Source organism: Theropithecus gelada, chromosome 19 (genome assembly GCF_003255815.1).
Source record: "Theropithecus gelada isolate Dixy chromosome 19, Tgel_1.0, whole genome shotgun sequence".
NCBI classification, from domain to species: Eukaryota; Metazoa; Chordata; class Mammalia; order Primates; family Cercopithecidae; genus Theropithecus; species Theropithecus gelada.
Genome location: NC_037687.1, coordinates 23,025,704 through 23,041,696, shown reverse-complemented (window position 1 = coordinate 23,041,696; position 15,993 = coordinate 23,025,704). Strand labels below are relative to the sequence as shown.

The 15,993-nt window shown below is 53.8% G+C and overlaps 1 protein-coding gene across 1 annotated transcript in view; it reads right to left on the bottom strand.

Annotated features, from left to right (window-relative positions):
* Positions 1-238: 238 nt before the first annotated feature.
* The window catches only part of BHMG1 (basic helix-loop-helix and HMG-box containing 1), a 41,131-nt gene continuing 25,376 nt past the window's right edge, over positions 239-15,993 (bottom strand). The window contains exons 6-15 of the mRNA XM_025368936.1: positions 12,760-12,897; positions 11,488-11,733; positions 10,114-10,222; positions 8,906-9,006; positions 6,842-6,997; positions 6,385-6,458; positions 3,026-3,214; positions 2,710-2,954; positions 1,338-1,427; positions 239-795 (exon numbers count right to left, since the gene is read on the bottom strand). Coding sequence (XP_025224721.1) covers positions 648-795; positions 1,338-1,427; positions 2,710-2,954; positions 3,026-3,214; positions 6,385-6,458; positions 6,842-6,997; positions 8,906-9,006; positions 10,114-10,222; positions 11,488-11,733; positions 12,760-12,897 — 1,496 coding nt within the window. The 3' untranslated portion in view covers positions 239-647. The remainder of the gene's footprint in view (positions 796-1,337; positions 1,428-2,709; positions 2,955-3,025; positions 3,215-6,384; positions 6,459-6,841; positions 6,998-8,905; positions 9,007-10,113; positions 10,223-11,487; positions 11,734-12,759; positions 12,898-15,993) is intronic.

The window sequence follows — 15,993 nt, the reverse complement described above, 5'->3', positions numbered from 1 at the left end:
CAGGGGTGTGGGGTGCCTTCCAGGGGCGGTCCAAAGGAGCTCTGAACACACCCGGCCTTCCCACTGCTGCCTCCCGAGGGGGAAGAGGGGTTTGCGTTCAGATGCACAGGGTGGCTGGGGAGGGGGTGGCAATGAGGCCTCTTGCAAGCCACAGGCCTCCAGATGAGGGTGGAAGGAGCACCCCAGTGGGGCAGCAGGGGGACGCGGGAGGGCCTGCCCTTGTCTCTCTTGCTGGTAACAAAGGTTCCACTTGCTTTATTTTATTTAAAACAATAAATAGTCTAAAAATAGAACAGGAGAGGGAGGAGTAGGGTGAGGTGAGCATGAACAGGGTTGCAACTGTGTGGCTTGGGTGGGGACGGGAAGGGGAGAGGGGTGGGTAAACTTCACCTTCCAACACCCCGCATTTCATTTTGGGTTTCCTTCCTAAGCCTGGGGGAGAATTGAGGCAGCTGCGGGCGACTGGTGCTCCAGGCAAACGTGCTCAGCAGTTGGGGCCAATCAGTGCCCCCCTCGCAGTCCCATGGTACCTGCATTCTCAGGGGCTGGAGGCCCAGGAGGGACAAGTTCATTGATGGGCCTGGCTTCCAGTAAGAGCTGTGGTTGCCATGAGGGGTGAGGGGAGCGAGGTGAGGGGCCGCCCTTTCTCACTGGATGTGCGGGGGCAGCGGCAAGGCCTTCTCGGCCAGCAGCTGGTAGAAGGGCTTGGGCGTCTCCCAGTCCTCAGCCTCGCTGCTGGAGCCATCCTGCTTCACGATGCGGTTGTGCTGGCGGCTGAACCTGCGAGCCTTGGTGCTGGGGAGACGGCGGCAGGACGGCCCAGCTTCCTCACTCGCCTCCCGGGCACCCCTGTCCCACCCCCAATCCTGTGGCCCCCACAGCAGCCTGGGCCACCGTTTTAGCCTCTACTGGGCGAGCCTTGGGGCCACCAAGTCCTGGTCTGTAAAATGGGACTCAGCCAAGGGCTCTGGGATGTGTTCAAAGTCAGGAGCCAGGGCAGGTGGCAGCTCCTTGAAAGTGGAGGGGACAGGGTTTGGGGGAGTCGAGGTGGCCAAGTGACAGAAAAATCAGACCACACCCCAAGAAACTCATGTGGCAGAGACGCAAAGGAATTGAGGCTGGGGGTCCTTGTCTGGGCTCAGCTGTTCCCCAGCTTAATTGTGGTATGCACCCCTACACCTGTGTCACTCCCAAGGGTTTCATAAGAAGGGGCAACACGCAAATTCCTCGGCCCAGTCTCCCATGCCATGACACCCAAGGCTCCAGAGACAGAGCAGGTTCTGGGGCAGGGAGGCCCTTCCAGCCCCCACCCACAGCTCGGGGCCGGGGCCTCTCACCAGTATGGCCTCCGCTCCTGCTGGGTCATCACCCGCCACAGCTGGGCCAGCTCCTTGGTGGCAGCTGTAGAAGCGGTTCCAGGACAGGATCTGGGACAGGAAGAAGGAAGAGGTAAGGAGAGGCCTACAGGACACCCTGACTGAGAACTCAGACCCTTCCTAGACTTGTGGGTCTACAAGGCCTCCAAGACCACCCTCTGGAGCTGAGGATGCAGACGGAGCTGGACTCAGTGGCTGTTCACAAGGGGGCATCCGGCATCCCAGGAGCATGTAGGGGACCTGTGGCCACCGCTCCTGGCCCCCACATCTGGATCTTCCTGTAAAGGAACGAGCTCTTCTCCTCTGTGGCTTGGGGGGGCCTCCCCATCCCCTGGCTCCAGGCCTGACAGTGACTTGTTCCGGATTGGCACGAGATCTACCAAAGTCAGTCCCAAGGACTTTGCTTAAAACCTCAGAGACCTCTGCTCCCCCCAGGGTCGCTTGGGTGGGGGACGGGACCTGAGCCTGCGCCTCCTGGGGTGACCCCGCCTGCCAGAAAATGAAGCCAGCACAGAAGACAGCGGAACTGAGCGAAAAGGACAAAGATTCCAGACAGCCTGTGTGAGTCCTGAAACCAACTACATCTCAAGGCAGTCTATACCTGCCCTTGTTTTCTAGGTTATATAAGTCAATTCATTTCCTTTTCTTGCTGGGCCTGAGGCTCACACGTGTAATCCCAGCAATTTGAGAGGCCAAGGCAGGTAGATCACTTGCAGGTTTTGAACTCCTGGCCTCAGATGATCCGCCCACCTTAGCCTCCGAGAGTGCTGGGATTACAGGCATGAGCCACTGTGCCTGGCCTATTTTTTTTTTTGAACAAAGTCTCGCTACCAGGAATGCAGGTGAGGCGTTCGAGACCAGCCTGGCCAACATGGTGAAACCCTGTCTCTACTAAAAATACAAACATTAGCCAGGAGTGGTGGCACGCCTGTAATCCCAGCTACTCAGGAGGCTGAGGCAGGAGAATCTAGGAGGCAGAGGTTGCAGTGATTTGAGCCCGGGAGGCAGACATTGCAGTGAGCCGTGATTGTGCCACTGCACTACAGCCTGGGTGACAGAGTGAGATTCCATCCCCCCCCCCCCCCCCCAAAAAAAGTCCTTTTTTCTGAAGGCTAAAGTCTGAATTGGATTTCAGCGCTGACAATGGATGGACCCTGTCCAATACAATGGGGCCGGGTTCAATTCTGGGGAAGAACTGTGGTCCAGGAAGAGTTTGTGGGGTCTGGGATGGGGAGAAAGTGTCAGACAGCTGTGAGGAGCGGCATGGCCAGGCTACGGGCAGAGAACGAAGCCAGGGCCTTCCCCAGGGCCAAAGACGGACCCCCCTACCCACCGGATGTACTGCTTCCGGTTCATCCTGCAGAACATGATGAAGCCATTGACACACTTCTTCTTCATCTGGGGTGGGCAGGGGCCTTTCTTCTTCTCCTTGGGCTTCACAGGGGCTCTGGCTGCTTGGCCCTTCCTGGCCTTTGTCTCGGCTGCTGGCAGGGGTGAGGTCGGCCGGGTGGGGGTCCATGTGGTGTCTTCGTCCTCTTCGCTGGAGCCCGGCATGCCCGCAGGGTTGGCCTGCATATCCTGGGGGAGGGAGAGGGTGGTGAGAGAGGAAGGAGGCCCAGCTGGCCCTGGCGTGTGGCCCTGTCTCTCACCTCTTGCTGCTTCCACAGGGGCTCTGAGTCGCTGTCCTCCGAGCTGGAGCTAGAGCTGGAGCTGGAGCTAGAGCTGGATGGCACCTTGCTATTCCCGCTCAGTGAGAGGTAGCAGTGGTCCAGCGAGACTGAGGACCGGTGCAGGCTGTGGGACTCAGGAGGGTCTTTGGGGGCCTTGGAGGCTGTGTCCTGGGGCATGACGAGGGAGAAAGATGGGAGGGGAGACAAGTGGTGCCCCTTCATCCCCCCAATACTGCTTTTCTAGGACGTAACATGAGCATTAGCAGCAGCTCAGATTGGCAGGGTGTGATGGCTCATGCCTGTAACCCCAACACTCTGGGAGGCTGAGGCAGGAGGACGGCAGGGCCAGGAGTTACAGACCAGCCTGGGCAACATAGAAAGACCTCATTCTACAAAAAATAAGAGAAAAAAAAGGCCAGGCACAGAGGCTCATGCCTGTAATCCCCACACTTTTGGAGGCTGAGGCGGGTGAATCACCTGAGGTCAGGAATGCAAAACCAGCCTGGCTAACAGGGCGAAACTCTGTCTAAAAATACTAAAAAATTCGCCGGGTGTGGTGGTGGATGCCTGTAGTCCCAGCTACTCTGGAGGCTGAGGCACGAGAATCGCTTAAATCCAGGAGGCGGAGGCTGCCGTGAGCTGAGATCGCACTACTGCCCTCCAGCCTGGGCAACATAGTGAGACTCTGTCTCAAAAAAAAAAAAGGAATTAAATTAAGTTAAATTTAAAAATAAGCTTAAAAAAAAAAAAACAGCTGGGCATGGTGGTGCATGCCTGTATTCCCAGCTACCTGGGAACCTGTGGCGGGAGGGTCATTTGAGCCCAGGAGTTCAAGGCACTGATCTATGATGGTGACACTGCACTCCAGCCAGCCTGGGCAACAAAGCAAGACCCTGTCTTTCTCTCTTTCTCTCTCTCTTTCTTTTTCTCTCTCTCTCTTTCTTTCTTTTTTTTTTTGAGATGGAGTCTTGCTCTTGTCCCTCAGGCTGGAGTGCAATGGTGTGATCTCAGTTCACTGCAACCTCTGCCTCCCACGTTCAAGTGATTCTCCTGTCTTGGCCTCCTGTGTGGCTGGGGTTCCAAGTGCACGCCACCATGCCCAGCTAATTTTTGTATTTTTAGTAGAGATAGGGTTTCATCATATTGGTCAGGCTAGTCTCAAACTCCTGACCTCAGGTGATCTGCCCACCTCAGCCTCCCAAAGTGCTGGAATTACAGGCATGAGCCACCACGCCCAGCCACGCCCTGCTATTTTTTTTTTATTTCTTTTTTTTAGACCAGGTTTCGCTCTTGTTACCCAGGCTGCAGTGCAATGGTGCCATCTCGGCTCACTGCAACCTCCGCCTCCCAGGTTCAAGCGATTCCCCTGCCTCAGCCTCCTGAGTAGCTGGGATTACAGGCATGTACCACCACACCCGGCTAATTTTGTATTTTTAGTAGAGATGGTATTTCACCATGATGGCCAGACTTGTCTCCAACTCCTGACCTCAGGTGATATGCCCTCCTCGGCCTCCCAAAATGCTGGGATTATAGGCGTGAGCCACCGTACCCGGACAATTTTTTTTTTTTTTTTTTTTTTTTGAGACAGAGTCTCGCTCTGTCACCCAGGCTGGAGTGCAGTGGCCAGATCTCAGCTCACTGCAAGCTCCGCCTCCCGGGTTCACGCCATTCTCCTGCCTCAGCCTCCCGAGTNTCACTGCAAGCTCCGCCTCCCGGGTTCACGCCATTCTCCTGCCTCAGCCTCCCGAGTAGCTGGGACTACAGGCGCCTGCCACCTCGCCCGGCGAAGTTTTTGTATTTTTAGTAGAGACGGGGTTTCACTGTGTTAGCCAGGATGGTCTCGATCTCCTGACCTCGTGATCCGCCCGTCTCGGCCTCCCAAAGTGTTGGGATTACAGGCTTGAGTCACCGTGCCCGGCCTGACAATTTTTGTATTTTTTTTTTTTTTTTTGGAGACTGAGTCTCACTCTGTCGCCCAGGCTGGAGTGCAGTGGCTGGATCTCGGCTCACTGCAAGCTCCGCCTCCTGGGTTCATGCCATTCTCCTGCCTCAGCCTCCCGAGTAGCTGGGACTACAGGTGCCCGCTGCCTTGCCCGGCTAGTTTTTTGTATTTTTTTAGTACAGACGGGGTTTCCCCGTGTTATGGTCTCGATCTCCTGACCTCGTGATCTGCCCATCTTGGCCTCCCAAAGTGCTGGGATTACAGGCTTGAGCCACCGCGCCCGGCCAAGTTTTGTATTTTTAGCAGAGATGGGGTTTCCCCATGTTGACCAGGCTGGTCTCGAACTCCTGACCTCAGGTGATCCACCCGCCTCAGCCTCTCAAAGTGCTGGGATTACAGGTGTGAGCCACTATGCCCAGCCTAGTCTTTTGATTTCAGTTTCCTCATCTGTAAAATGGGGCCACAGGAGACCCTGCTTCGTATAGTAGTTGTAAAATGATGTGGGAAGCTGGGTGCGGTGGCTCACACCTGTAATCCCAGCACTCTGGGAGGCCAAGGTGGGCAGATCACTTGAAGTCAGGAGTTGGAGACCAGCCTGGCCAACATGGTGAAACCCCATCTCTACTAAAAATACAAAAATTAGCGCGGTGGCTCACGCCTGTAATCCCAGCACTTTGGGAGGCCGAGGCGGGCGGATCACGAGGTCAGGAGATCGAGACCATCCTGGCTAACACGGTGAAACCCCGTCTCTACTAAAAATGCAAAAAAATTAGCCGGGCGAGGCGGCGGGCGCCTGTAGTCCCAGCTACTCGGGAGGCTGAGGCAGGAGAATGGCGTGAACCCGGGAGGCGGAGCTTGCAGTGAGCCGAGATCGCGCCACTGCACTCCAGCCTGGGCGACTAAGCGAGACTCTGTCTCAAAAAAAAAAAAAAAAAAAAATTAGCTGGGTGTGGTGGCAAACGCCTGTAATCCCAGCTACTCAGGAAGCTGAGGCAGAACCGTTTGAACCCGGGAAGTGGAGGTTGCAGTGAGCCGAGATCACGCCACTGCACCCCAGCCTGGGCAACAACAGGGAATCTCAGTCTCAAAAAAATAAATAAATAAATAAATAAAATTAAATAGTTGTTTTTTTTTTTCTATGGGCACCTGGCAGCTTTTATCCTTTTTATCCAATTCATTCCACGTGCCCAGCACAGAGCCAGCATCTGGTGGCCACCGGCAGGTGCACAAAGGGTGGGGGGCTTTTAAGGATGAGGAGAAGCATGAGTGGAAGGAGAGATGGGTAGATGGCGGCTGAAAAAAGGGTGAGGGAGCGGATGAGTGAGTGAAGCCGTGAGTGACGTGTGTGGAAAGACGGACGGATGTATCTGTGGACAGAGGGGCAGAGGATGTCTACCTTCTCCAGTGGAGCCTCCTGCGTGCAGGCTGAAGGTGAAGACTCCAGATCTAAGCACACTTCTTCAAAGAAAGCTGCCAGGGAGGGAGACCAGAGGGGCTGCCAGAGCAGAAATGCTTCTCCCACACCGCCAAACTTCGGCCACGCTGTCCCTGCTAGCTGGAGTCCCCGTCTCTGGCGTTTTCCTTCAGGATCTCCCACCCTGTTTCCAAATCCCACTCACAGCCCACTCCCCTGGGTCACTTCCAACACACAAAGTGAGCCCAAGTCCTGCTATGGGCTTCTAAAGCCACACACGCACCACACCAGCCTGTGGCTGCTCCCCTACTAGGCTGTGGGCTCCTTGAGGCAGGGCCAGGGCAGGATTTACCCTGGGCACCCAGGACGGCCCCATGCAGGCCTGGCCGCCGTATGTTTCCCGAATGAACTAAGCATCAGGGCCAGGCTCGGGCCTCACCTTGGGTCAGGTACTCTGTGCCATCCTCCAAGATCTCGTCTGGCAGCAGTTTCCCTGGGGAGCTGAAAAGGCTAGGGCTGAGCCCGAGGATCTCACTTGGGTGGCCTGTTCCACTCCAGACATCAATCTGGGGAGGCCCCAGGGACAGTGGGCTCCCTGGAAAGGAAACAGTAGACTCAGGGGTGTGGCCAGAGATCACCCTCTGCCCTAGCACAGCAGCTGGCGTTGAGGAGATAGTGCCTGATGCTTCGGAAAGCGAATCTCAGTTTCTCATTTTGAATTCTTTTTTTTTTTTTTTTTTTTGAGACGGAGTCTTGCTCTGTCACCCAGGCTGGAGTACAGTGGCCGGATCTCAGCTCACTGCAAGCTCCGCCTCCCAGGTTTAGGCCATTCTCCTGCCTCAGCCTCCCGAGTAGCTGGGACTACAGGCGCCCACCACCTACGCCCAGCTAGTTTTTTGTATTTTTTAGTAGAGACGGGGTTTCACCGTGTTAGCCAGGATGGTCTCGATCTCCTGACCTCGTGATCCGCCCGTCTCGGCCTCCCAAAGTGCTGGGATTACAGGCTTGAGCCACCGTGCCCGGCCCATTTTGAATTCTTGATTGGAGAAATGAAGAGGCAGCTGGGCACGATGGCTCACGCCTGTAATCCCAGCACTTTGGGAGGCCAAGGCAGGCGGATCACTTGAGGTCAGGAATTGAAGACCAGCCTGGCTAACATGGTGAAACCCTGTCTCTACTAAAAAATACAAAACTTAGCTGGGGGTAGTGGCATGTGCCTGTAGTCCCAGTTACTCAGGAGGCTGAGGCGGGAGAATTGCCTGAACCTGGGAGCACAGGTTGCAGTGAGCCGAGATCGTGCCACTGCACTCCAGCCTGGGTGACAGAGTGAGACCCTTTCTCAACATTAAAAAAAAAAAAGAAGAAGAAGAAGAAATGAAGCGAAGTGACGTTTGGCATTATGTCAGGGATGGCCAAAAAAAAAGAAAAATCAATATCATAATGTACAAAATCCCATAGGCTGATTATAACTACCTGCAGCTCTACAATAAGAAAGATTCTGAGGTCAGGTGCGGTGGCTCATGCCTGTAATCCCAGCGCTTTGGGAGGCTGAGGCAGGTGGATCACTTGAGGTCAGGAGTTCAAGATCAGCCTGGACAACATAGTGAAATCCTATCTCTACTAAAAATATAAAAATTTGCTGGGTGTGGTGGTGCACACCTGTAATGCCAGCTACTCAGAGGCTGACGCAGAATCACTTGAACCTGGGAGGTAGAGGTTGCAGTGAGCCGAGATAGCGCCATTGCATTCCAGCCTGGGTGACAAGAGCAAAACTCTGTCTCAAAAAAAAAAAAAAAAAAAAAAAAAAATGGATTCTGAGGTCAAGAGCAGTGGCATGTGGCTGTAATCCCAGCTCTCTGAGAAGCTGAGGCAGGACAATCCCTCGAGTCCAGGAACTGGAGGCCTCAGTGAGCTGTGATTGTGCCACTGCACTTCAGTCTCAGGGTGAGAACTTGTCTCAAAAGAAAAAACAAAACAAAAACACAAAAAGAGGTCCGAGGGGTGGCTCACACCTGTAATCCCAGCACTTTGGGAGGCTGAGGCAGGTGGATCACCTTGGGTCAGGAGTATGAGACCAGCCTGGCCAACATGGTGAAACCCTATCTCTACTAAAAATACAGAAATTAGCCAGGCATGGTGGTGGGCACCTGTAATCCCTGCTACTTGGGAGGCCGAGGCAGGAGACAGAGGTTGAAGTGAGCTGAGATTGCGCCACTGCACTCCAGCCTGGACGACAGAGTGAAACCCTATCTCAAAAAATAAAACAAACAAACCAAAAAGACCCAGAACGATTCTGAGGCAGTGTCTGGGCTCAAGGAAAGAGTGGTGATTGATTATTGCAGCGGTGGTGGACAGATGGCAGGTACACTGCATGTTTGCCTTCCCTGTGCTTAGGGGATCTCTATTCCCTTTCCTGCCTACCCTCTTCCATAGAAATCCTCAGACTGGAAGTATGGGAAGGCCCACACCAGCCTACAAGGAGGAAAGACAGAGTTGCAGTCACCTTGGGGGCTGTTCTCTGGGGTCCAGGCAGGAAGCCAAGGGTCAGCATCTAGGGACCCTTTGTCCACATCCTCGCTGGAATCATAGAACACCAGCTTCTGCCTGCAAGAGATGGAGTTTCAGAGTCAGACACACAGGCCCCGGGCTGGAAACTGCTATAGGGCCCTTTGGCGCTCTGCACTGGCCCCTGGGGGAGTGCTGGGGGCATAAAGCTCAGTCAGTTGAGACTCCCATCCTCAGAGAGCTTACAGTCTCATGAGGAGAGCCCAGCCCGTAAGCAGGCGCTGCAGACGACAGGGCAGTGCTGTGACCGAGGGCATTGGAGGATGAGCCAGTGGAGGGCAGTGGGCTCAGCCTGAGGGATGGGTGGTTTTCCAGGGGCACAGGGAAGCAGGCTATCCAGGAAGAAGTACTGGAATGTGAGAAGCTCAGAGGGGCTGGCGCAGGGCTCCTGGGGAATGGTGAATGTGTGGTGGTGTGAAGTGTGAGTCATGGGTGAAGGACAGGAGAGAGGGCTGACGAGGTGAGTTGGGGGCCACTAAAAGTCTCACAGGCCAGGTAAAATATCGGGGCCGGGCGCAGTGGCCCATACCTGTAATCCCAGCACTTTGGGAGGCTGAAGTGGGAGGATTGCTTGAGCCCAGCAGTTCAAGACCAGCCTAGGCAACATAAGGGGACCTTATTTCTACAAAAAATAAACATAAAAAAAATTAGCTGGGTGTGGTGGTGTGTGCCTGTGGTCCCAGCTACTCAGGAAGCTGAGGCAGGAGGATGGCTTGAGCCCTGAAGGTTGAGGCTGCAGTAACCTATGATTGCGCTACTGGTCTCCAGCCTGAGCGACAGAGTGAGACCCTGTCTTAAAAAAAAAAGAAAGATATTGGACTCTATGCTGCAGGCACTGAGGAAAGGCTTTAAGCCACAACCTCCATGGTCAAGGTCTCTGTGTTGGAAAAGCCATGTGGTCCATGAGGATGAGATGGAGGGGAGATAGAGGAGGCAGAGAGACTGGTGAGGAAGCTGTGACCATGTCCAGGAAATGGGAAGTCAGGCTTTCCTGCGAGCTCACAGTGGCAGGCACAAAGCTGGGCCCCCACTGGTGCTCAAGGGGCACCCGCAGAGGACACGCCTTGGCCTCTCTTCCCACTACCCGTCACCCACGCCAGACCAAACGCCTCAGCGCCGCAGTCAGTGCCCTGGGGACTCTCTTACCTGGGATAGGGCTGGGTCTTGTTGAGAAAATGGATCCTCGCCACATCTTCCTGGGCCAGGAGCGCAGGGAAAGGCACGTCATCCTGGACACTGCCCTGGCACCAGCAGCCTAAGGGGCAGATCAGGGTGAGCATGCCTGGGGACTGGGCCAAATTCCAGGAAGCCCAGACGCAGGGGACAAAGGGGTGCCAGCTTCTGCCACACACCCTCTCACTCCCCAATCCTAGTCCAAACCTCAGGATGCAGGGCGTCGCATCGGTGTGAGGCTGAGGGGTGCCCCAAATCACCCCTGGGTTTTTTGAATCCCACATCCCTATCAGAAGCTGTAATGGGGGCCGGGCACAGTGGCTCATGCCTGTAACCCCTGCACTTTGGGAGGCCGAGGCGGGTGGATCACGAAGTCAGGCGTGCAAGACCAGCCTGGCCAAGATGGTGAAACCCCGTCTCTACTAAAAATACAAAAATTAAGGCTGGGTGCAGTGGCTCACGCTGGGAGGCCAAGGCGGGCAGATCACGAAGTCAGGAGTTCAAGACCATCCTGGCTAACACGGTGAAACCCCATCTGTACTAAAAAAAACAAAAAAAATTAGCTGGCCATGGTGGCATGCGCCTGCAGTCCCAGCTACTCGAGAGTCTAAGGCAGGAGAATCACTTGAACCCAGGATAAGGAGGTTGCAGTGAGCTGAGATTGTGCCACTGTACTCCAGCCAGGGCGACAGAGTGAGACTCCGTCTCAAAAAAAAACCCAAAAAACAAACAAACAAACAAAAAACAGAAATTAGCCAGGCATGGGGGCAGGCGCCTGTCCCAGCTACTCATGAGACTGAGGCAGAAGAATCGCTTGAATCCAGGAGGCAGAGGTTGCAGTGAGCCGAGATCATGCCACTGCACTCCAGCCTGGGCGACAGAGCAAGATTCCATCTCAAAAAAAAAAAAAGAAAAAAGAAAAAATAAAAGGCTGAATGAACAAATAGAGGAACGAGATGACTTGAGGCCTCAAAGCCTTGAGCTCCGAACTCCCTCCCTCTCGCCTAGCTCTCTGCTTGAACACATCACCACACCTTTTCCAAACCAGTGCAGTGACTGGGGTACAGGAAAGCCCAGTGAGGCCTGAGGTGGAGGCCCTGCCCTCCTCCCCGGTTCTGTGATGGGAAACCCACACAAGACGATGCTGATCTCGTCCCACCCTTAGAGCCATGACACAGCCTGCGATGAAGACCACCAGAGCAAGGCCACAAGCTTGAGAAGTGAGACGCGGTGTTTCCTATTCACTGCTGCAGCCCTCACTACTGGTACTGTGTCTGGTACACAGCAGGTGCCCCCAAAGTGGCATCTCAATGAAAGAGTAAGTTCAGAGTGAGGAAAGAGACCCACTCGAGATGCCACAGTGGATGGTGTCCTCGGCCAGATCCAGCAGCGTCAGCTGGGACTGTCCTCCTTTTCTATCAGCTGGAGGCGAGGATGATGCAGGCCTCGGGTGACCACAGGAGTCAGGGCATCTTGGAGGGGTGGTGGTCCCCGCTGTGCTGCTTCCTTTCTGGTCTGGGGATGGGGTCACCAGCTTCTCAGGCTTGCTCAGGGCCAGGGAGCGGCGAGGCTTCGGGGTCCGAGTCTGGCTTTCTGGGGAAGCAGAGTTCAGGTGTTAGAGGGGCCTGGGGGTCACCTGCCTGTCACCAGAATAGGGTTCAGGTGGGAAATGTCCGTGTCTGTGTCAAAGCTATGCCTGGCCCGGTATGGGTACGCCCAGATCCTCAATCACAGGCCGCTTTGTTCAACCCCTGTCCACGTGTGAGAATCATCTTGTGATCTTTAAAAAACACCAGGCAGGGTGGGTGCGGTGGCTCACGCCTGTAATCCCAGCACTTTGGGAGGCCGAGACAGGCAAATCACAAGGTCAGGAGATTGATACCATCCTGGCTAACGTGGTGAAACCCCGCCTCTACTAAAACAGAAAAAATTAGCTGGGTGTGGTAGTGGACACCTGTGGTCCCAGCTACTGGGGAGGTTGAGGCAGGAGAATGGTGTGAACCCGGGAGGCAGAGCTTGCAGTGAGCCGAGATCGCGCCACTGCACTCCAGCCTGGGCGACAGAGCGAGACTCTGTCTCAAAAAAAAAAAAACCAAAACAAAACAAAAAAACACTGACCAGGAGCAGCAGCTCACGCCTGTAATCTCAGCGCTTCGGGAGGCCAAGGCAGGCAGATTACTTGAGGTCAGGAGCTCAGGACCAGCCTGGCCAACATGGTGAAACCCTGTCTCTACTAAAAATACAAAAATTAGCTGAGCATGGCAGCAGGTGCCTGCAATCCCAGCTACTTGGGAGGCTGAGGCAGGAGAATAGCTTCAACTTGGGAGGCAGAGGGGGCAGTGAGCCGAGATGCGCCACTGCACTCCGGCCTGGTGGACAAAGCGAGACTCTGTCTCAAAAAAAAAAAAAAGAAAAAATACTGATTCCCAGGTTCTGCCATAGACCAGTGAACCCCAAATTTCTGGGTGTGAAGCCTCAGTGTTAAAACAAGGAGGAGCTGGGAGTTGAACCCAGGCATAGGGTGCTGAGAAGGCCCCCAGAGTAAGGACATCCCTGGAGAAGGAGCCCTGCTCCCGGATGACCTGGGCTTCTGGTTCCGCCTCCAGTGACAGCTTGTACCTGATGCCTGGGTCAGCTTCTTCTTCCGAGGCCTCTGGCACGCCCCCTGGAGACGGGACTTCTGAGAGCTTGGGGAGCTGGAGGGGGTAGAGTGTCTCCTCCGCCTAGCTGGGCCCCAGGCTGGATTCTGACTCAGCCCTGCAGGGATGGAGAGGGAAACAGGTCAGATCCCGCACTCTATCTGCACCCAGCGGCAGTTCCTGTCTTCTAGACAATGCTCCTCAGTCCCGGGTCAGGGTGGGACCCCAGGCTGACTTTACAGTGTGAAAACTGAGGGCTTATCCAAGGCCGCTCAGTCAGGACTGTGAAAGTAGAGGGTGAGAACTCAGGTTTCTTCAGGGCTGTTTTGGGCCTTGGCCCAGGGGGAGAACGGAATCAACACTTCCCCAGACTGGGCACCTTGAAGATGCTTCGCTTCACCCTCTCCCCGCCCACACCAGCTTCTCCTCCAGCCTTCCTCAACACAGTGAGTGTCCCTACCCAACTCCCCCACTGGGGCCTTTCCCTCTGGCCTCTTGATTCTTCCTCGTTAACATCTCCTAGGTTTACTCACTTCTATCCACATTCTCAGCTACAGAGCTCGCTTGGGCCTAATTGTCCCCTGTCTAGATCACTCCGAACAGTGTCTTTCCTCATCTCCCTGACTCCAGTCTCTCACTTCATGACCAGTCCTCTACACTACATGTTAGGGACAAAAATTAGCTGGGTGTGGCGGCGGGTGCCTGTAATCCCAGTTACTCGGGAGGCCGAGGCAGGAGAATCGCTTGAACCCAGGCGGTGGAGCTTGCAGTGAGCCGAAATTACGCCACTTCACTCCAGCCTGGGCAAAAGAGCGAGACTCCGCCTAAAAAAAAAAAAAAAGAATAAAAAGAAACTATCTGAGTAAGAGTTTGCAGGCATGAGAAGACACGTGCGGGGTGTCTGGGGACGGCAAGTCACTGGGTGTGATTGGAGGTCTGCATGGCATGGAGATGATGTGTGTGGGCTCTGAGCCAGGTCCTGACTCAGGTTCATCTCTGTGACCTTAACCTCTCTGTGCTTCAGTTTCATCACCTGCAAAACGGGGCCACACTAGCTTTTCCCTTCTGTATTTGTCCTGAGGATTAAATGTGAGTTAATACATAGAAATAAGTCAGACTTGGTGACCCACTCCTATAATCCCAGCACTTTGGGAGGCCAAGGCGGGAGGATCGCTTGAACCCAGGAGTTTAAGACCAGCTTGGACAACATAGTGAGACTCTGTCTCTACAAAAAAAAACAAACAAAAATATTAGCCAGAGACAGGCACGATGGCTCACATCTGTCATCTCAGCACTTTAGGAGGCTGAGATGGGTAGATCACTTGAGGTGAGACCAGCCTGGCAACCACGGCAAACTCCCGTCTCTACTAAAAATATAAAAATTAGCTGGGTGTGGTAGCATGCACCTCTAGTCCCAGTTACAGCTAGAGAGAGACTCCATCTCAAAAAAAAAAAAAAAAATTATCTGGATGTTGGTGGCACATGCCTATAGTACAACCTACTTAGAAGTCTGAGGCAGGAGGATTGCTTGACCCCTGGAGTTTGAGTCCTGGGAGTTTGAGGTTACAGTGAGCCATGATCATGCCACTGCATTCTAGCCTGGGTGACAGAGTGAGACCCTGTCTCAAAAAAAAAAAAAAAAAAGAGGCCAGGAGCGGTGGCTCACGGCTGTAATCCAAGCACTTTGAGAGGCTGAGGTGGGTGGATCACCAGAGGTCAGCAGTTCGAGACCAGCCTGGCCAGTATGGCAAAACACCGTCTCTACTAAAAATACAAAAAAATTAGCCGGACATGGTGGTGGGTGCCTGTAATCCCAGCTACTTGGGAGGCTGAGGCAGGAGAATCGCTTGAATCGGGGAGACAGAGGTTGCGCTGAGCCGAGATCGTGCCACTGCACTCCAGCCTGGGCAACAAGAGTTAACCTCTGCCTCAAAAAAATGAAAAAAACATACCACAGCACCAGGAATACATCAGTCCCCTAAGGCTAGATGTGCTGGGTGCTGTCACTGTTACTGTAGTGTAAAATATACTTGTAGAGGCCTGGGAGGCAGAGGTTGCAGTGAGCCGAGATTGTGCCACTGCACTCCAGCCTGGGCGACAGAGAGAGAGACTTCGTCTCAAAAAAATAAATAAATGCCGGGCGCGGTGGCTCACGCCTGTAATCCCAGCACTTTGGGAGGCCGAGGCGGGCGGATCACGAGGTCAGGAGATCGAGACCATCCTGGCTAACATGGTGAAACCCCGTCTCTACTAAAAATGCAAAAATTAGCCGGGCGAAGCGGCGGGCGCCTGTAGTCCCAGCTACTCGGGAGGCTGAGGCAGGAGAATGGCGTGAACCCGGGAGGCGGAGCTTGCAGTGAGCCGAGATCGCGCCACTGCACTCCAGCCTGGGCGACTAAGCGAGACTCTGTCTCAAAAAAAAAAAAAATAAATAAATAAATAAATAAATAAATAAATAAATAAATAAAAATGAATAAATAAGCCTGGCCAACATGGCGAAACCTCATCTCTACTAAAAATACAAAAATTAGCCGGGTGTGGTGACGCATGCCTGTGGTCCCAGCTACTTGGAAGGCCGAGTCAAGAGAATCGCTTGAACCCAGGAGGCAGTGAGCCGATAGCGCGCCATTGCACTCCAGCCTAGGTAACAGAATGATATTCCATCTCAAAAAAAAAAAACAAACAAAAAAAACACACACACACACATACACACACAAATGAAACAACAAAAAAACAAAAAAACCCACAAATAAATAAATAAAATATGCTGGCAGAATGCTAGAAGATGAGGCTGGGGAGGTTTGGCAGGGACTAGGAAGGCAGGGATGAGATCCCAAAGGGCTTCCAGCATCAGGCTATGGAGGGAAGTGAAGAAGATGAAAATTACTGAGGGATTTATGCCAGGGGAAGGTCATGATCAGATTTGTTTATTTTATTTATGTATTATTATTATTATTATTATTATTATTTTGAGACAGAGTCTTGCTGTGTCGCCCAGGCTAGGGTGCAGTGGTGTGATCTCAGCTCACAGCAACCTCCGCCTCCCAGGTTCAAGTGATTCTCCTGCCTCAACCTCCGGAGTAGCTGGTATTACAGGTGCCCGCCACCACGCCCCACTAATTTTTATATTTTTAGTAGACATGGGGTTTCGCCATGTTGGCCAGGTTGGTCTCGAACTCTTGACCTTAAGCGATCCGCCTGCCTCGGCCTCCCA